This window comes from Lepidothrix coronata, unplaced genomic scaffold (assembly GCF_001604755.1).
Source record: "Lepidothrix coronata isolate B3197 unplaced genomic scaffold, Lepidothrix_coronata-1.0 Scaffold62, whole genome shotgun sequence".
Taxonomy (NCBI): Eukaryota; Metazoa; Chordata; class Aves; order Passeriformes; family Pipridae; genus Lepidothrix; species Lepidothrix coronata.
Genome location: NW_016690242.1, coordinates 1805689 through 1826771, shown reverse-complemented (window position 1 = coordinate 1826771; position 21083 = coordinate 1805689). Strand labels below are relative to the sequence as shown.

Here is a 21083-nt window from a genome sequence, read left to right as displayed (position 1 = left end):
TTCCTATAAACAAACCCTGGGCCCATTTACCAGTGTTTCTCCCTGGCTAGCTTAGCTACGCCTTCATTGCCAGAGTTCCTTTACTCCTATAACTAAATGGCAATGGCAGACACCAAGAACGTTAAAAGAAGGGGTGGGGTGGGTTTTTTTCTTAGTTTCAGCATTTGCCTCAATTTCCAGGATCTCTGTAACTGGAAACCCTTGCTTTTCTTGTTCTAGAAAAAAATCAGCTTCACAAGCCTGTCCTGTCTCCCGACAGCCCCGTGTTTCTATCACCTCCTCCCCCCTCCTCTTCAGCCCAAGACCAGCAGCAACTGCTACAATCATTCACTTTTGGCTTGAATACTCACAAAGTGCTCAGATGTAGCAGTATGAAACACACAATGAAGAAAATCTGTCACTGATCCAAAAAGCTTCCCAGCAAAGCTGCAACACCGAAAGTCACACCACATATATTGTGAAATGACAGTTTATCTAAGTAGGTTTTTTTTCCTTTCAACGTCAAGTAGGTCCTCGTGATTTCCAGTCACTCCATCTCAGCCACTTGCTGGAAAAGTCTGTTCTCTTGTTGTATCTCAGGAGTGGTTCACCAACAGTCAAACCCTAGTGAATAACTTTCCACAGTGATAGCAATTCTTTCTACCTGAGCAGTCAGATGGTCTAAAATGTACCTTAGGCAAAAAAAAGCCTGAGGGCACTGGATGTGCTTGATCATCTAAAGACTGCATTTTCTAGAGAAAACATGTTTCCTGTTTGTGCTTTCTCTGTAATATCTTTACATACATTTAGGGAATGAAATTTGAACTATCCTCTTGAATATGAATTTTCTGTCAAGACCTTAATTCATAAGGAAACACGATAGATGTTTGCAGTGGAATAAGACCAATTTTTATGCTGTACAAAGCTCTCAAAATTCACCTTTGAGTGCTACATATCTTTTATTATTATCATCAGCCCCTCCTAGCCCTTGCTCTGTTATCCCAAGCATGTCCCTCCCCAAACTACCTTGATTCCTGTAGTAATTAACTTCCATTGGCTGCCAGATGCTGACCCACCCACTCTTTCACTCCCCCTCCTCAACAGGACACAGGGAGAAAATACAACAAAAAAGCTTGTGGGCTGGGATAAGAGCAAGGACGTGGTTCACCAACTATTGTCACGGGCAAAACAGACTCAACTTGGGGAAATTAATTTAATTTATTGCCAATTAATAGAAAAGTTGGATAGCGAGAAATAAAAACAAAACTGAAAGCCCTTTTCCACTGGGCTCAACTGCACTCCTGGTTCTTTTACCTCCTTCCCCACCAAGCAGTGGTGGATGGGGAATGATGGTTGTGATCTGTTCATAATGTTTCATTTCTGCTGTTTCTGCTGCTGCTCCAGAGTGGGGGTCCCACCCACAGGATACAGCTCTTTCAGAACTGCTCCAACGTGGCTCCTTCCCACAGGCTACAGTTCTTCATGAACTGCTCCTGTGTGGGTTCTTTCCATAGGATACAGTCCTTTCAGAAACACACTGCTTCAGTGTGGGTCCCCCACAGGGTCCTGCCAGAAATCCTGCTTCTGTGTGGGCTCCTCTCCACAGGCTATGCAGCTCCTGCCTGTAACCTGCTTCAGCATGGGCTCTTCATGGGCTGCAGGCTCCTTCAGGGTACATCCACTTGCTCTGGTACAGGCTCTTCTGGGGACTGCAGGTGGATCTCTGCTCCACCATCAACCTCCATGGGCTGCAGGGGAATCTCTGCTCCAGTGCATCCAGCACCTCCTCCTCCTCCTTCTCTGGTCTGGTGTCTGTAGGGCTGTCTCTCTCACATTTTTTTTCACTCCTCCCTCACAGCTGCTGCAGAGCATTTTTCATCCTTTCTTAAATATGTAATCACAGAAGTGCCCTCACCATCACTGATAGTCTCAGCTCTGGCCAGTGGTGGGGCTGGTTTGGAGCTGGCTGGAGCCATTTGTGTCCGGCGTCAGGCAGCTCCTGATCTCTTCTCACAGAAGCCACCCTTGCAGCCCCCTGCTATCAAAACCTTGTCACATAAACCCAGTACAATGCCCTTTTGTCGACTCCTCCTGACAGGTGTCACGGTCAGGAGATGGGGTGGAGGGTTATCCTGTGCCAGCCTTGGAGCAGGGGGCTCCTCTCTCTGATGAGCTTACTGAGACAACCAGAGATCAAGTGCTTTGAAAATTTTTGTTTCTGCTCATTAGCTGTGGCCAGCGATTTTTGGTTTTTAAACATTAAATGCTCTGCTAAAACAAACTGATATGTCAGGTAAGCATTATTTAGGGCTGCAGACCAAACAAAAGTTATACATTAATGGAATGTCAACTGTTTTCCGTTTTTTATTTCAACATTCCTAGTGTACTTATGTTTTCTATGATACTCAAGAAAAATGATCAAGAAATAATCCTAGCATTTTTTAACACATTCTTGCTAAGTCTTGTGAAAAGAAATTAACTGCAAATATTCAAATTTTTACATCTTGATCCAGTTTCTGGGATGTAAATGCTGGATGAAAGGCATAGCAACCAGATGACTCAGACGCTGCATAACAACTGTGCAGCTTGAAATCATTGAGAAAGTTCTGTTGGCTTAAGTTTCTGCCAGTATTCTTCATGCTGGATTACACCAAGTTTGTCCAAGTCAGGAGTTTTGCTTCATGACCCTTTCACGTCTTCTCCAGTTTCTTGTTTCGTCCCTTCTGAGATCACTATACCAGGATGTCCCCAGCTCCATTTCACTGCAAACTTGGTGTCTGTGCTTTCACTGCCTCTTTGGACAGTCACCACCCACCATACATGTGGGAACAGGGAGTTTGTCCCTTTGCCTCAGCATTGACAGATAGGTTATTTCTAAACACCCCAGAATATCTCACTCAATGTATTTTATTATGCAAAAGGTGGATTAATAACTGCACCACACTACTCTATTTTAACAAAATCTCACACAGTAAGCTGTAAACACATCAGTTTGTATCCATTTACAATAATATAAATTTCAGCCTTTAAAGAAAAATTGAATTATACGGTATGCATACAAATAACAGCTAGAGCTTGTAGTTAGTGTAGCTACAGATTCTCCAATATTTAAAAAATGTTTCATCATCATCATGGCTGGGCTTCACGAACGAAGATTTGGGAAAGGCTCTATCCACATTTGTTAAAAGCACGCTGGTGGCTAATAAGGTCAATACGAGATAGACATGTCCGATTGCAAAAGGCACAGCAGAAAGACTCCTTAGGCAATATATATTTAAAATGTTTAATGAAGAGATAAATATACGGACATCTCATAATTGTAAATTTCTCTGAAAATGCAAACAGATTAAAATTAGCAGAAATCAAGGTACGTAAGAGTTCTAAAGCATGAAAACCTGTTAGGTGAATCTAAAACACTGAGGAAAAATGTATGGTGGGAGGCCAGATAGCAAGTAAAGTTACAGCATATGAGGTATGAAACTAACATTATGAATACCACAGGCCCATCAGTAGATATAAACACAGAGATGAAGAGAATATTATCAATAACACAGTTCAGTAGTTATTTCTGTTCTGTTTCCCAACAAAAGGAAGAGAATATTTACGAAATTCTTTCTACCTACTGAAGAAGAGGTTTAGCAGTGTTTGTTTGCTACTAGCTTCACAAAACAGTAGATGATAATAGCTTGTGTCTGCAATGTCTGGACATGGGTAAGATGCTAATCTTTAACTGATCTTAGAGCACTAACAAAAATACAGAAGAATGGCAGCAGCTAACATTAGGGATTGCTGTCCATGTTGACTATGGTAATAATGAACTTATTCATTATCAAGATATTAATGTTCACTGTTATTGTCCAACACGAAAAGTAAAACCTGCCTGAATAACACAAGAATGAATATATATTGTGACAGCTAGAAGTAGTTACAATCAGTATGGTATCCATCTGATCTTGCAAACAGATTATTTTAAGACAGGAAAACACAACAAGAATGGTGGAATAGTCATTATTTTCAAAGAACTGTGATATATGAGTTTTCAGGAAGCAAGCTAAAACTGCTTAAGACTAATGTTACAAGAAAAGAACAGATACTAAAAATAAAACTGAAGACTTTTATACCAGTCTCTGATTATAGATTGATTTGCATGTTTTCTATTACTACTTGAACATGTTACAAACTCTGTGGTCCAAGACACACATACATATGCACATATATGTGCACATCTATGCACACACACATCAGGTGTTTATAACCTACTTGACACTTGCATTTGTTAGTCAGTTATTCACACCCAAGCAAAACTTCAAACCCTACTTACCCCAGTATACGGTTCATTCCATGCCTCGCAGCATAATGGAGCGGAGTATTGTGCTGGTACGTTTCTCCATAAGAAGTATTTGGGTCAAGAGTTTCTTTTAGTTGAGGGTTGCTCTCATAGATTTGGCAGGCCAAGTTTTCATCTCCATTTATAAGAGCTTTCCGGAATTTGGTGGTTGTATTTCCCATGTTGCTATCCTAGCTAACAAGGGCACTTCTTCCTTTCCCCTTCATCCACTTGTTGTACAGTTCTGTAACATGCTTCACAGCCTAAAAGAGACAAACAATATTTCAGTTATTCTGTTAAACACTCTTTCCTAGATGAATTCATCCAGAGCTACAGCACTGTAAATTGGCAGGTGAAAAAGAAGAACATAGGGCCTGCAAGCTCTCCTCATGAATTGTTGAAATCCTTCTACGTCAATACACACAAATTCCCAATTCTTCAGAGATTATTTCCCTGACAAATTGTGCCATCTCCCTCTCTGTGTAAATATCTTCACTACCTATACTCTTTGAACACATGAAAAAGAAATAAATTGCCAATATCCATCTGCATTAGAAGACTGCCATGAAAAATGAATTTCCATGAATGAGAAATTAATAAAAAATTAGAAATTACTTCAGAAACAGAGTAGATCTAAAGTAAAATTCTTAAACAAGGAGGTAAAATTCTTCAAAAGCATGTAATAAAGCAGACATCAGTTTAACTTTTAATTAAAGAAAATAATGTAAAAATCCGTTTGAAGCACCTGTGCTTGTGTAGGTGGGTGTAAACAGTACCCTTCTGTGCCAGCAAGACAAATGCATGTGAACACAGGAATTACCATGGCCCCATCTTAATAGTTCTCCCTAGCAGATTCTTAAACATCTACCCCTTACATGTAGACCAAAAATGAATGGGGCCACACAATGCCTGACATTTGTACTGGCACAAACCAACTGCACCTTACAAATACTTCAAAGTACTTTCCAGCTGCTACGCTCCCCAGCCTCTCACCTTTACCTGGAGGCAATCAGCAGATTGAGCTGCATAAAGGCAGGGCGGACAGAGCATCTCCGCTCATGAGACGGGACAGCAGAACCTTATCCGGTTGTGCAGCTGGAAAGAGCACATGTTGGTTTTTGTTAGGGGGACAGACAGCGGTGTTAGCACCAGGCTGCAGCTGGTAGCACAGTGAACCTTCTAGGAGCTCTCTTTTGTGCATGAGTCATCCCATCCAGACTGCTCCCTGCCAGACCTTTCACTCCAAAAAGCACACGCTGGGATCCAAATATGCCAGGCACAGCAGGTTAGGGGATTAAGGCTTACTATGTTGTATATGCAGATATAATTAGACAGGGCAAGAGCTGCCCAGTACCTTATATTCAACTTCTTGGGACTATCTCAAAGCATCTATTTCTACATTGGCTTTTCAACACAGTTAACTGCTGCCTCACCAGCCTTATAGACAGAAGAAATAGAGGAATCCAAAGGGTATAGAGTGGCAGAAAATCAAAGGGAATCAGGTTATGGATTCATGTGAAAAGGATTTGGGGAAACCTGGGGAAGACCTGCAATGAAATATTTTTGTTTCCTTGGAGCTGACCTCCCACAGCTACCCTGATGAACTTATGTATCAAGCTGCATCCCAGGCTTACTATGGCTTTGCTCAGATCCCATTCAGCAAGAGATCCTACCAGCAGGAGTCTTGCACTGATTTCTCTCCATAGTTTCTCTTAAAGATCACCTCATGAAGGGGAGGAAAAAGACCACTTTCATCCTAATCTCACCAGTGCAGTCTGGTCTGTTCAAACAGGAGAGATGTGGCCTTGGTGGCCTCCATTTTCATTCCTTTTTCCTATAAAATTTTGGTAAGGCAACCCTGATTTTGAGCTTTTGTGAGGTAACAATGACACTGCCGAATCAGCTGACTCCACATGCTAAACATCTTGCCCATGCTCTCCTCTGTGACCAGAGTTACCTAAAGAAGGAACCATAAAGTAGGTACTCATCTAAAAGCAAATGGACACGCTTCACATGTTTAGTTATATACACAAACCAAAGCCTAGATTCTTCACACTAAGGATTCGGCATAATTTTGTATCTTTCTGTCATCTCTATGTTTTAAAATATAAATATGGAGATACTATGCAGATCTAATATTTATATTCTTCAAGAAAGGCACTGGATGAGAGCATGAGAGCACCACAGATGTCAGTGCTGTAGATTAATGTGTTTTCAGATGCAAAATCACCTGCATTACTCCAAATACTGGATCGTTTCAGGCTTTAGTCGACAAACCCAAGAAAAAATCTACACTCTTCTTAACCAATCAGCAGTTCATATTACCTTTAACAGCTAGGATCTCAAAAACAACTTGAAAGAATGATTTTCAGTAAAGTTTGCTAAAAAGTTTAATATATGGTATTTTATCATCTGTCAATCCCTATCTACCATCTCTCAAGACTAGAAACTAAATCAGACGAGAGCAAGTGCCTGAAAGATATCAGAATCTTCAAGGAAATCAATAATAATGATCCCACTAGTGCCCATAACACCAAGAAAAGCACAAAAGCTTCTTCCATCATTTGAAATTAGAAGGTAACATCACCAATTGCCATGTATTTATATATATATATTTCTGGAAATTAGCACATGTATAGCTTGCATCAGCTGCAGAACATGCTGCCTCTTGTCCAAAACTGGAGCATTAAACAAATGTAAGTAGGGATGAGAGAGAGCATTGAGAGTATTAGGAGATAAGATGGTGCCCTCAGGCAATCTGAGAGAAATTGGGGACAGGGTGGTACTGTTGAGATGTTGAAAATGAGATCCAAATGGGTTTAAGGCAGGGAGAAATGAGGGTCTGTGTGGGGTGAACTAAAAAGCTCAAGTTATTGCTGTGCAGAAAAGGCAGAATTGTACATTTCAATCCGCTTAGATGCAGAGGAGAAGCAGGTTCTAAAACATTCCCATAAGTGAGATTAAGGCACAAATGAGTCCAGATGCTGGATCCCAAAATAATAGTTCAACTTTATTTTGTAACACAAAGGAGCAAAGAGAAAGAAGGAAGACAGAAAAGTAGGAAAAGCTAAGGGTAACTGTTAAAAGCACAGGACAGGAGTTACCAGGACCATGAAGTGCTGCTGGCTTGGAAGCTGGTAGATCTCTGCAGGGCTTCTTCCCGGGTCGCCTTGTATCCTCCGAGGAAAGAGCCAAAGCGGCAGGGTAACAGTGTGGCAGCCGCTCCTGCGGCAGTCCTTGAACAGCCCCCCACAGTCCCCGGGCACAGCCCTAAATACCCTCACCATGGTAGCCCCCTGATGCCCACTGGCCAGTTCACCAGTATCCAAGAAAAGGTCACCTGGTACCAAGATGGGCCCTGAGTGTCCCTTGGCTAGTTCCCCAGTCTCCAAACAAGATCTGCCTGGCATACCTTATTTGGGAGAGTAACTCCTTCTCACATTTTTTGATTGTAACAACTTTTTATCTTTTTTTGCTAGTCTGCCTGCCGTTACTGACTTGTTAGGTGCCTCCTGGAGCTTTTCCAAGTAGCTTGGCTTCCGCAGCAGCCTAGCTGTGGCATCAAGGCTTTTTAACTCCATGCTCGAGATAATGGCGAAGCAGACTCCATTTTGTAATCAGTGAACTACAACACCGGATTAACTTTGTTTCATTTTGATGGAGTACGGATACATTAGAACATCATACCATCTTTAACGACTAATAATATAACAGTTGTAGGCACATTGCTTGAAGTATTATGCACATTACCATAACATCTGGGAATTTTAGGAATATGCAGACTGTACTGTGTAAGTCACTGAACAAAGCAGTGATATCTGCTTTCATTAAAAAAGTTTACAGCCTATGAGCCCAATAAAGGACTATATATGACACAGACATGATATAGTGAGGTAAATGAAATAAAAAGAGTAAAAAACTTGTTTCTGTAACAGGACCAGACTCCAAATGAAATGAATCTCAAGCCAAAGAAAAGGGAGAATTTTAAGGATTATGAGACAAAGCTATGATGTGGCTTTGAACAAACACAAGTAAAGTCGACACAAAACCTAGAATCAACACAGAGGTAATGAAAATTTAGCAAATGGCTAATGTAAATATAACCATCACATTATCAAAATAAAATGAAAGATGATAGAATGGGGATAGTTAATGAAAGCCCTTCAGGTGATGGCAAACAGCTTATATTTGATGTGATAGCAAGAAACCCATCTCTGGAAGAATGCAAGGAGAGAAGTGACAGGGTCAAAACTAACCCAGAAAGCAATTCCATACTTAAACCACGATACAATAAACTATACTAATGCCTGCCACCTTCACACAGTATCCACAAGGTCTTTCATCTTTTAACACTACAACAGGCATTAGACTTTTATGCTTCAGAAATTTGGTGGGTCACACTGTAGTATTTTTTCTATTCTGAATTGCAATCAAACATGCCAGCAGAAAAACAGAAAGACAGGGGAGAAGCTGTCTCTGTACTCTGGCTCTAACAGTTAGCTCCCAGCGTGTTTAGAAGTCCAGAAGAAACAAAGACGTGACAGCTGCTGCCTCTCTCAAGCTGCTGTGGCTCATGAGTGTCCTTCTGTAAAATATTCAAGACCTGCCCATTTGCAGTCTTCAGCTAATCTTCGAGAAAACAGACCCACTGCATCTGCCAACAAAGAAGTCTCTAGTTCAAGTGAAGGAGAAAAAGGACAAAGTATCACCTGATGCAACAAAACTATGGATCTGAAAATGGCTGAAAGGGGCCTGGTCTGGCACCTCTTTGTGTAGCTTTTTCTTCCATGAAGAGCTTCCAATCCATTACATATTCTCAGAGGACAGTAAAGCTAACAAGGCCAATGCTGGAACCAGGCATTCAGAGAAGGGAAACTTGGTTTCAGCCTCTCATTTCACATTTTTGAAGGTGAAGAGCATGTAACTCATGTATTTCTTCCCAAAGGGGGAGAAACAGGTGGTAGGGAAGTGGTCTGGAAGCTGTCAGCCAATCAGTCTCAGGGACCTGGAGAGTTCCTGGGGGCTGAACACAGGTGTTGCTAAAGCAGTTTCAGCAGCTCCCAGGCTTGCAGGGGTAGTGTGCCATGTCAGTGTCACTGGTCTTGCTTTGCTGTTTGTGTAAACACAGGATTAAAAATCCTTAGGCTATTTTTTAATGTGGTGTATCACAAAACACTACAGTGGAACAAAAATGACCACACAAACATGACAATTTTCAAGTATTTTATCTAAATAAAATGAGACTTGAATAGAATTTCATAGGACAAAGAGAAGACCATTTGTTTGGCTGGCAGACCTATTCACCAAATCTTCAAGCTCTGTGCCAATAGAAAGGCTACATCATAGCGTTTAGCATAACCGCATAACATTTATCATAACCACAAATATAATGACATTTTACACCAAAGATTACAGGAAAAACTAAATGCAAGTTTGCAAAATATACCCCAAGTTATTTCAGAATTCCAAACATCAACCATCCAATTCAAAATGAGAAAATGTATTTACTACTCTATTGCCAAACAGAAGTTCCAGCCTAACAAAAAACAGAATACTGGTTTCATAACCCACCTTGAAGTCTAAGGAAAGATTCTTATAAACTCCATCAGGGCTATTACACTTCTCTGCTTTGGCAATGAAAATTAATTTATATGGGCTTATTAGCACTGCTAAAAGCAACACTTTGATATCACAGCTTTATAAAAATTTAACAAAAAGACAGCCACTCTCATAGGAGCTTGAACACTGAGCACGAGATGAAAAGAGTGGATAAAGAAAGACATTGGTAGAGCAAGGTAACAATGAGATTCTGAGAGCAGTTGCACCAGCTGCTCAATTACTATTGATTTTTCCATGGGCATCATCACAGAAGTGAGTTTGAAGAAGGACAAGTGCAATGACTTAATAGCATTTTAGAAGGAGTTTCTCCTTTGAAATGCTGCCACGGTGCTTGCTAGAAATTTGTAATGAATGATAAAATATTGTACAAGGGGGATCAGGTAAGTACTTTTGAAACACCATACTTCTAACATGCATTTAGAAACCATATATTGAACACACAAGTCCTTCATGAGATAGCACACCTCTCTCAATTTACATTTAAATTGCTTTAATACTGAAGCAGAATTTCTCACTGAATGTAGGACTAGCACGTGTTCATACAGCAGCTGTTCTAAATCCTGGGGAATGAAAAAAAGGAAAGGAGACAGACTGTATGACATCACGCTGCTTAGAAAATCTATCAAAATCAGTAGAAAAATACTCAGGTTTAACCAAGAGAAGAAGATGCTATATATGTCTTGCATCAAAAAAAGTACTATCTACATAATGCGCAAAGATCGGGATTGCTTCTAATAGTCATTTGCAACCATTTTTTTACATGTAGCATCGTGTAATTCCACAGTTTAACCCTAAAAAGTTTGAACACAATTTGCAGCTTAACCTTAAAAACTACTTCTTAAGTAGCTTGTCATGTAAACTATAAAAACATTGTAGCGGAACTGCTAAACGAGCCAAGCTCAAAGAAGTAAGACTTTACATAGCTCCTCATACTTTAATCTTAATACTATTAAAATAAAATATACTATTGACTAAAGTTAGTGTACATTACATGGCTTCTAAATGTTTCAAAAGACAAGTGATAACGAATTGCTTACACAAAAAGAATAAAGAAAGGAGATATCAAAACTACTTGTTTTTCAAAAGCACCTGGTTTTTGTAAAAGGATGAAATATTGTAATGCATTCCTGAAAGCATCTTCTGCTTCAGGCACAGTTAGCTCAAAAGGTAGCTATTTTATTTGCTTTGGATACTGCAGTTGAACAGCTCATTTTTAAAAGCTGAGTTTCTAAAATATTTACTGCAGAGTCTACATTATAAATCATAATTTATTGCAGAAGGGAACCACGAACAACTTCGTGGTTTAGAAAGCCTAATCACTTGGTATGCTTAGGATGAGTCTCATGTTGGGATGTTGGTAATTTTAATCCTCACTACTGAATAACACAAATGAAGCAAGTCAAAAAGTATGTTCAAGAACTCTCAGAATACCAGGCTGTCTCCCAGAAACAGCAGAAAAAGCCCTGTTAGTGCTTCTCTTCCTCATTTACTCCTTCCCCTCTACATAAAGCAAAAAAAAAATGCTCACTTTAGCAGGAGGACAAAATTAAGAATTAGGCATTCAAATGTGCATGCCTGCTTTATGTATGGCTGGCACAGATGCCTACAATTTAGATTAAGCAGAAAAGGTTAGGCTAAATCTAATTTTTATGTGTTTACAGTAAAGATTTAAGATTTGCCAAATTTTAATTAATGGGCAAAAATAGTTCTCTCTGGATACTTGTATCTGGAAGAACTTTTCTGAAAAACTTTAAGTAACAAATACACTTGCAAAGCTTGGGAATTGCTTACGGGAAAGTGGTGGTGGAGGGTTTTGTTTGGTTTTGCTGTCTGGTTTTTTTTGTCACACGCTGAAATATTCTAAGGTTTGTGCCAAAAGTTCTAAAGTCATCAACAGGAAATAATGAAAGTGTCTCTGCCACTTTAAACATTTGTGAACGGGGCTCAAAATTATCAAATTCTGTTACATTTTACAAGTCAAAGTACAGAACAAAAAAATAATTGCTATGCCAACATCTCACTCTTCATACAATGATCATCAATATAACATTCTCTGTGCTTTAAATACCAAGGTTGAAAAGTGGCAGTAATGTTGAGAGTTGACTTGAATAAAACATAGTGTGGGGTAGTGAGAGAATTAATTATTTCCTCATTTATATGCTTGTGGGATAGATAGTCTAGCAACTTACGTTACAATCTTTTTATGCTGGCATATGTAGCCACAAATTGAAGGCTTAAAGTTATTGCTCAATTTAGTAATTTGAGACTTTGGCTTACTGACTCAGGCATAAAGACTTTTCATCCAGCTAGAGTATTTTCTTTCAGACACACTGCTTTCACAATTCCAATTTGTGGAGAAAAAAGGATTTTAAGAATGGCTTTGGTTTTCTTTGCACTGATACACTTACGGGAATGCAACCGGGGCAGTTGCAGCATAGACTAGAAAGAGTTTAAGAAAAAAATTCTGCATAGATGGAGCTAAAGTAATTGCTACATTAATTTTAATTGTGTTGTTTACAATACTTGCATTCATCATCTAAATGAAATGTGGTAAATCCACTGTGGGGTAGGTAACTACACATAGCAGGAGAGATGAGATACTGTGCAGCCAAATCAAAGGTACACTGTGATAGCTGGACAAAGACTGCATCCCTGCAGATAGTCAGGGGGAAAAAAAAAATCGAGCAGCACAAGTTAAAAAGAGCATCTGTTGAGGTGTATTTCCTTTTTTTTTTTAATCTTTAGGGAGCAGCCATTTAGTAAGATGCAACAAAAGAGTTATCGTTCTCTAATTACGTCCTGGAACATCCTTTAGTCTCAACTGTAATTGCAGATCATTTCAAATTCATTCCTAGGCCCAAGTTCTTTAGGAAATACCCTTAAAGTTCTGTCAAGTCCAGACAACACTTTGGAGTTGTTCCCAATGCAACCATCTGTCAGGGCCTTAATAATCTGATTTCATTTTCTATAGCTTACTCAGTGATATAAGAGAGTCACAGAATATCTTGAGTTGCAAGGGACCCACAAGGATCATCAAAGTCCAATTCCCAGCCCTGCACAGGACAACCCCAAGAACGTGCCTGAGAGTGTTGTACAAATGCTTCTTGAACTCCGTCAGGCCGTGAACACTTCGTGCTGTGAACGCTTCCCTGGGGAGACCTGTTGTGGTGCCCAACCACTGTCCAGTACAGTATGTTGACAGCTTAATGGTATTTTAAGGCTTCAGTCATAAAATAGAGCAGAACTTTTATACTGCTAGCTCTTCAATCTGCAGGTTAAGTGGATTACTCAAATCTAAAACATAAAATATCTGTACCTAGTCTACTGACACTACCACCTTAAGACCTCCTCTATCTAGATCAGAAGGTTAAGAACAAAAAGAAATGTTTGACATTTTATTAGATTAATCAAGCTACAGACTGACATGCTCGATAGTTCCGGCATTTTAATCCCAAGCACACTGTTTGGTTTATCATAAAAAGCTCACTATAGACTGCTCCACTGATTAAAGTAACAGTACACTTTTGATACAGTGCATAAAACATCAGTTTAAAAAATATCTATAAAAGTGACTTCTGTATCACGGGCCAGTGCTGACAACACTTTTTCATCAAGCAGAAGTGAACAAGTGTCACCCAGCGCCCATATAAAGAAGTACCAGCAGCTGACGACACCTCAGGACACTTGGCATCAGTGATAAGCTAAAGAATATGAAAAAAGAGACTGGTAATGTTCTTAACCAGTGCAATGCCTCTCATGTTGGCAGCACCTGAACACACTTCAGGCAGCGTAGTGCTTCTCCAGTTTCTCCTTACCCTCATACACACATCATGCCCAGTGTGTCAGCTGGGATGGGAGCCTCTCTGCCAAAAACATTCAAGCAACACTTTGCTTGACTGTGAGATAAGTGACAACCCAGCTCAGTTCAGTTAAAGACAAGAGTGTGTCCCCTCCAAGATCAGATTCAATAGACCAAAAAACCACAGTGAAGCCACAACCAAGGCAACGGTTCAGAGTAATAGACAGATGGGACACACAGACTGACACTGTATGGAGCAGAAAATCTAAAGAAATTCACATGTTCCTATCACATTGATCTGCTTAGAAAAAGGTAAAGACAACCAGTACTGGTACAGAGCACAGCTAGAACATGAAAGGAGGAATGAAGACGGCAACATAAAGAGATGCAGAAAACCCTATGGGGAACTTGACTGACCAATCTAAACAGCTTGCAATGTGCCTTGACCCTGGCCTTGACTGAGCCCAGAATGTATTTTTCAAGTATATTTGCTCAGCTTAGCACAATTTTAAAAGCCATGTTAAGTTTCAGGTAAATAAGTTTGAAACTGCACTACAGCCTAAAGACAACCCTCTGGAGAGCCTCTGGTAGAATCTGGCCAGTCAAAAGCTTTAATGTCAGCTTCACTTTCAGTGGTGTTAAACTGATAAAATTGAAACCAAAACTTATTGTCTGCCGAGGCATATTCACAGAAAGCAAAAATAAAGAGGATGGCAACACAGGGCTGCTCACGAGCACACTCCTCCACAGCAAAATCTGAAAACACTTTATGTATTTAGAAACCTTAGTATCTTCCTGAAGCAGAAGTCTCTTCATTTGAGGAAGCTTTTTCATGTGAAAGAGTATCAGTTGGTAGGGTCACGCTCTTTCTGGAGCTTGTAAATATGCAATAGGGCTACAAGTAAGATCTTAAAATGAAAGGATAGGTAGCACACAAGGTCAGACACCTGCAATCAGACTGTACAGAGTAAGCATCATCCCACCACTTTCTAAAAGCATACAGTTGCATTTGGAAATAATGAATATCTGAAGTCAGTGCCTTTCAACATAAAACTAATGGTTTCATAACTGACAATGTATTTCAAATAAAGTAAAAAGGTGAGCAAACAAAATCTAGATTTTTCAATGTCCAGTCTCCCAAAATATCATGCTGTATTTCAGATTGTCAGAGGAAAGCAACAATCCCAGTATCCTACCACTGACTCCTGGCTCATAACTACACTATTGAGAGGACAGTGCTCTACCTGTAGACCACTGATACAAGTTGCATGTTCTCAATAAACTAAGCAACGCTTACTGTAATTTCTCTGTTATTATCCAAATAACCAAAAGCACTGAAAAGAATATCAAACAACATTTCAAGGAATATGCCATTTTTTCAGAGTTCTCTAGTTTCACTTAAGCAAGCTACACTTTTAAGAGTGATATGAGTAAATCTCTATTTGGTGCATTGTATTTTTTTCATAAATATCTATAGGATGAAACTTTGCAAAATATACTCTGCTTACATTAAAGGAGTATCTGTTTCCATGCTTTCAAGTGGGAGGTGAAGAAAGCACATTCAGCTGTCAGAGACAGATGATGAACATTGTTCACAGACGTACCGGACTGGAAACAAACACGCACATACTTTTATTGTTTCCTGGAAGCATTCTTATGAGCTCGTTTTGTTCTGCGTAAAGCTAAAAGACAATGTGACCCTGCTGATCTTTCAAAGAGATCTTGATTTTTTTCAGATGAATGAACAAATCAATTTCCTTTTAACAAAGAGGTAATTTAACTAGTTAGCACTCCTTCAAAGCAACACATTCAATTTAAGGTCTAAACACAGAATCCAGGAGATCACTGTGTGTCTAAAATGAGATGGATTCCCACAGCAAAATATGTTTTCTACATGATATTTCACAAGCATTTAATAACATTTCTGAGAGACAACTTCAGGAATTATTTAACTCTTTTTAGTCAAAGAGGTATGCAACCTCCTTGTCATGGTGCCGAGTTCCCAGAATCTCAGGAGTCATCACTGCTAACTAAGAATGAGCCATTCAGGTAACTGCCATGACAAAGACCATCACTTGCACCTTATGTAGAGAAGAAAATTACCAGAACTGCAACTGCTGCACTTCTGATAAAATGTTTAATATATCCCTTGGCAAAAATCTGACTTTGGCAGGGAAATGGCAAAAGATATATTGGATCTAATCTAACATTAATTTAAACAAACACATAACTTGAAGAACTATTTTAAACTTTTGCCCGAACACCTCTGTTGAAATATTTGGCTGGTTTTCCCACTGCACACAAACAGTTTAATCATTTACATAAAGGCTATGGATAACGAAATTTGATTATAGTATGTCACATACAGTTTGTATTTATGAAGAATATTCTTGACACTAGTGTAATTAAAATGAAACACAACCTTGTTGCATGACAATGATTTTTGGCTTCAAGATAAATATCAAGCCAAAGAAAACAGAGAGAGAGAACAAAGCTATTAAAAAAACCCAAAGCAACCTGAGCTTGAATCACAGAAAGGTTTGGGTTGGAAGGAACCTTTAAAGATCATAATGTCCAACCCTTCTATCATAGGCAGGGACATCTTTTAGTAGACTAGGCTGCTCAAAGTCCTGTCCAACTTGACCTTGAACACTTCCAATGGTGGGGCATCCACAACTTCTTTGGACAATCTGTTCCAGTGCCTCACCACCCGCATCATAAAATATTTCTTCCTTATGTCCAATCCACACCTACCTCCTTTCCATTTAAAACCAACATCTCTTGCCTTGTCAAAACTGGTCTTGGTAAAAGCCTCTCTCTTTCTGAAAAAAAATCCCCTTTAAATACTGAAATGCTGAAACAAGGTCTCCCCAGAGCCTTCTCTGCTCTAGGCAGAACAACTTCAGCTCTCTCGGCCTTTCCTCATAGGAGAGGTGTTCTAGCTCTCTCACCATTTTTGTGGCCCTCCTCTGGACTCACTAACAGATCTGTGTCTTTCTTGTGCTGGGGACCCCAGAGCTGGACACAGCGTTCCAAGTGTCACATCACGAAAGCAGAGTTAGGGTAGAGGAGAATCACCTCCCTCGACCTGCTGGCCATGCAGTTCTATTAGTTCTTCTATAAGTTCTCCTATTAACATAATCAACATACCTAGTGACTGATGCAGACACTAATACAATACAAATGACTGCTGTTTTTTGTGGAATACTATTACTGGCCTTTCCTATGTAAGGCAAGAAACAGTATAAGGAGAAATGCAAACTACTAGAGTCCCTTATTTTTCCAAAATCTGACCTGTTTGGCATCAAAATTGCATAAAACTGAACATTATACAGGCTTAATACTAGAAAAGTTTTCAAGAACCAGTCTGAAAAAAAATTCTGTTTTACTCAAGTAATAAAATCTTTATTACTTTAATTGACAAGTTTGTCAACTATTTATGTGAAACTTTAACCAGAAGTAGCTGTACAGACACTGGGATCATAAGAGAGCTAATGGTGCCTGATGGTTAGTGGAGCTGTCTCTGTGATCACATCCAGGGGTCACGAGGAAGCCAGACAGAGAAGACAGTAACAGCAGTTATGCCATTTCTCCTGTGCTCTCACTACTCCTGCTGGCAACCAGATAAGGTAGTGGAAAAAGAGCAGCAAGCCTGGCTGGATTGCCAGGAGCAAGAAAAATGTAGAAAACAAAGGGAAACTGTCTGCAGTAGGCAGTGGGTGGAAAGTGAAAAAGAAAGGAGAAAGGACACTTCAAAATTTTCATCATCCATGGGCCATTGTCATGCAAGCCAAATAAGGCAAAACTAGTAGGTGTTTATTTTAACTAAAGGGCATATTAATGAAGGGCCTACACAAGTAGGTGAATTGTGATTGTCCTGAACAAACATTCCTTATTCTGGCACTTGTTATTTCTAGGAAATGGCTGAGACTATAAGTTTCTTATAATGACTTTTCTTTTGCTGAAACTTCTTCAGTTAGTTTGTACCTATGCTACTTGTCAATACGATGCTCCAGTCAGGACAAGAAAGCTTCCTTCAGAAACAAAGAGAAACTTAAACTTATGTTTAATATTACTACCCTTCCTGACAGCCAAGCTTAAGAAAAATATATGTTAAAATGTGCTTTAAAATTCGTATTTATATTAAAAATGTAACTCACAAATAAATAAAGCAGATGTTCTATGATAGAAATAAAAGAATTTTTTAATTTCACTTTTTCTCTGTTCTTTTCACAGCTAATACTGCTGAGAAGTTTGGGAGCATAAACTGGGGAGTTTTTCTGCTCACTCTGGCCTGGCATACACTTCAGCTCACACACCCAAAGAATATCAGTGAACATACACCTTTTTTTTCTTTAACTGTTCTTTTAAAAGTCTTGTTACATGTGTCTGTTACAGTCTTTCTTAAACAGCAAAACTTTGATATAAACCCCATTCTTTATATTCTCAACTACAACATTCAGGTCACCAGATTCTTAAATCTTGTGTCTGCTGGAACATTTCACTATCACATCCACTGTTTCAATTTCTTATTATGCCTGAAAACAAAAAACTCCCTGTTCATGCAGAAATGTGCCGTAACAATAAAAGAGCATCTGTGCTTCAACAAATCCAATGGCATTTGTACTGATCAAGGCCAACCAGTTTGCAGTAGGTTTTCATCTTAAATAATTGCAATATCATTGCAGAAAACCAGGAATGATTTTGTTTTATTGGTTTAGAACAGAGGCTATATCATATGTTATAAAACCAGCCTATATAATCAAATTATTAATCCTTCAAAGTATTTTAAAAATTTTCTTTTTTAACAGCAATTTTCATTAAACAAAAAGACATTTCTTTGGACATTATCTTACAGGTGGGCTAAAAGCTAAGGGAAGGTAGACCAGAAGGCTGGTCAAAGGTATCTGGGGCAAGATACAATCTCAGCTAAATTTGATGATCCAAAACTATTGTGTCAAAGACATGTTTGACCTAGGTAAATGGTTACTTGAGACAGCAAAAGGTAAAGATGTAGACCAGCAGTTTCTGGATGAAAACTAGTGCCTAGATTCGTGAAATAGTCAATGATTTTTCATAGAAGAGAGCAAGTTTTAGAGTACCAAGAAATGAAGGATCCTTGATGACAGTAAGGGCTCCTATCCTTGTGCTTAACAAGATTGAAATTTAATTAATAAGAAAGGATCGGGATGGTGCTGAACTTCTGGAAAAATCTCAGATATCCTTTCCTGGGGAATTCTGTGGATGTAACACCAGAATGAGTTTAGAAGATATTGAGGAGCTGCAGAAGTTGCATTTACCTTCTTCTGCATGCTACAGAGAGACTGTTTTCCTAGATGGCAACCTCAAAAATTGATAGAATTCATTACCTTTCCTGATAGCAGTCAGAACTATTTATTACAGAAAGAGCTGTAAAAAGCTTAATTAGACAATGAATAATCTGCTAAGGGAAGAAATTTTTTTAGTCCATCAATTAAGTGGTTGACCTTGTCCTGAAGTCAGAATTCTTCATCATTGATATTTACTCATGAGCCTTCTTATTCCTTGCATCCATAGTGTTCAGTACTCAAAAATTTATAATAGATTCTTGGAGCCAATGTGTACTTGAGATAATAGGTTCAATTGATATGTAATTTGAAAATCTGAAAAATTACCTGGCTTCTACAGCAGAATATGAAAGTAAAAACTTTAACCTTTTGTAGCTACATTTCTAAGCTAGAAAAAGAAGAATTGCAAAAATACAAAACAAGCCTTTAGAAAACTACAAAAAGCAAAACTCACACCTTTTTTTTTTCCAGCTCTGTAGATTTGGAAGGGTTATAGCATAAATTAAAAATTATGGTAGGTCTGACAAAGACTGGTAAGAGTCCTTTGCTGTTTTAGAAGTTATTTCAGACTGACTTGTAAAAAAAAGTGTCAATCCTCAAAAATAAATGTGAATTTTGCTTAGGAATAAATATCCAAAATTCTAAATGGGAGAAAAATAGAAAAACTAGTTTATTCCTACTTTGAAGGATTTCTATCCCTAACAGCAATTCTACTTCAAGACATAAGCTAAGGCAAGCTGAAGATGATTTTTATTATATATACTCAAATGTTATTAATGGAAACTAGATAACTTTTTCAATTCTAATAATCTTATTTACTACTTCTACTGTTTATATTTCAATTTTATTGATTAATACAGTTCATTGTGTACTTTCACAAAACAGCTTCATATCTGGTTTCATTAGTTTTTTTCAGTTTGTTGTTACCAATACATGCATTTTTCTTTCTGATTTTGTTTCTAAATATTGTAAACATAATAATGGCCATACTGGATCAGATACTTCTCATCTAATTCCTTGTCCAGAGAGTTGTCAGCAGAGCATAACAGTGAAGAGTACAAAAACTGGGCAAGCAGGAACAGATACTTTTACACAATATCCTCCCAGTCTTCAGCAATTTACCAGTTGATGAATTCTTGGGCCAGACATGTTAGTTTTATATTAATAACCTCTAATGCATTTTTCTTCCACCAAGTTGTTCAAAAACTCCCCAAATCTGTGGAAAATTTTAACAGCCACAGCATACTGAAATTTCACAGCTTAACTATTCATTGTGAAGAAATATCTGTTTTTAACCTGCAACTTGTTAAATTTCATTTCCACCGTCTACAAGAACTGAGAGGTAGGCAGCAAAACCTTTTCATATTTATTCTCTCCATTCCACTTGTGACTTTAGAGACTTCTACATATCACCTTTTACAGGTGATCTCCCTTCTGTCATACCAACCTTTTGCTCTTTTACAGATTGATTAAACCTAATTCTGAAGAAATGGATTCTGTGCAACTTTTAGGATCTTTTTGCTTTTTCTGATCTATTTCCAACGCCACCTTTTTGAGTTAGGAGACATGGAGCTATGTATAACATGCAAAACGCACAGATTCACATTGTGGAGCCACGGCCTCTATTTCAACACTTCATTTACTTTTTGGACTCGTACTAATGACTAAACAGATTTTCTTTACAGTTTTTATTATAACCTCAAGATCTTGTTCCTGAATTGTAATAATATAAATTTAGACCCTTTTTTCCCCCAAAACCCCATGAATCTTTCACCTTTAGCTATATTGAGCTTTGTATCCTATTTGCCATTGTGTCTCATAAAATTCCTTTGCAGTGGACACTGTTTATAGTATTGTCTAGAGACTATCACCTCACTACTTACCATTGTTTCCAGATTATTTATCCTCACATTAAACAGCAGAGGTCCTAGCACTGATCTATGTGGGACTCTACCAATACCCTTCAACCACTGCAAAAACTCTTTATTTCTATCCATTTCCTATTTTTTAACCAGCAAGTTCTGCATGCAAT

General features: G+C 38.6%; 1 protein-coding gene across 6 annotated transcripts in view; it reads right to left on the bottom strand.

Annotated features, from left to right (window-relative positions):
* ANKIB1 (ankyrin repeat and IBR domain containing 1) overlaps positions 1 to 21083 on the bottom strand; it is an 83431-nt gene that overhangs the window by 47133 nt on the left and 15215 nt on the right. For 4 of the 6 annotated variants that reach the window (XM_017817711.1, XM_017817712.1, XM_017817708.1 and 1 more), the window contains exon 2: positions 4301 to 4569. In XM_017817711.1, coding sequence (XP_017673200.1) covers positions 4301 to 4488 — 188 coding nt within the window. In that variant the 5' untranslated portion in view covers positions 4489 to 4569. Of the gene's footprint in view, positions 1 to 4300; positions 4570 to 7410; positions 7431 to 7804; positions 7902 to 21083 lie in introns of those variants that run through there. The other 2 variants (XM_017817709.1, XM_017817710.1) reach the window with 2 other exon arrangements.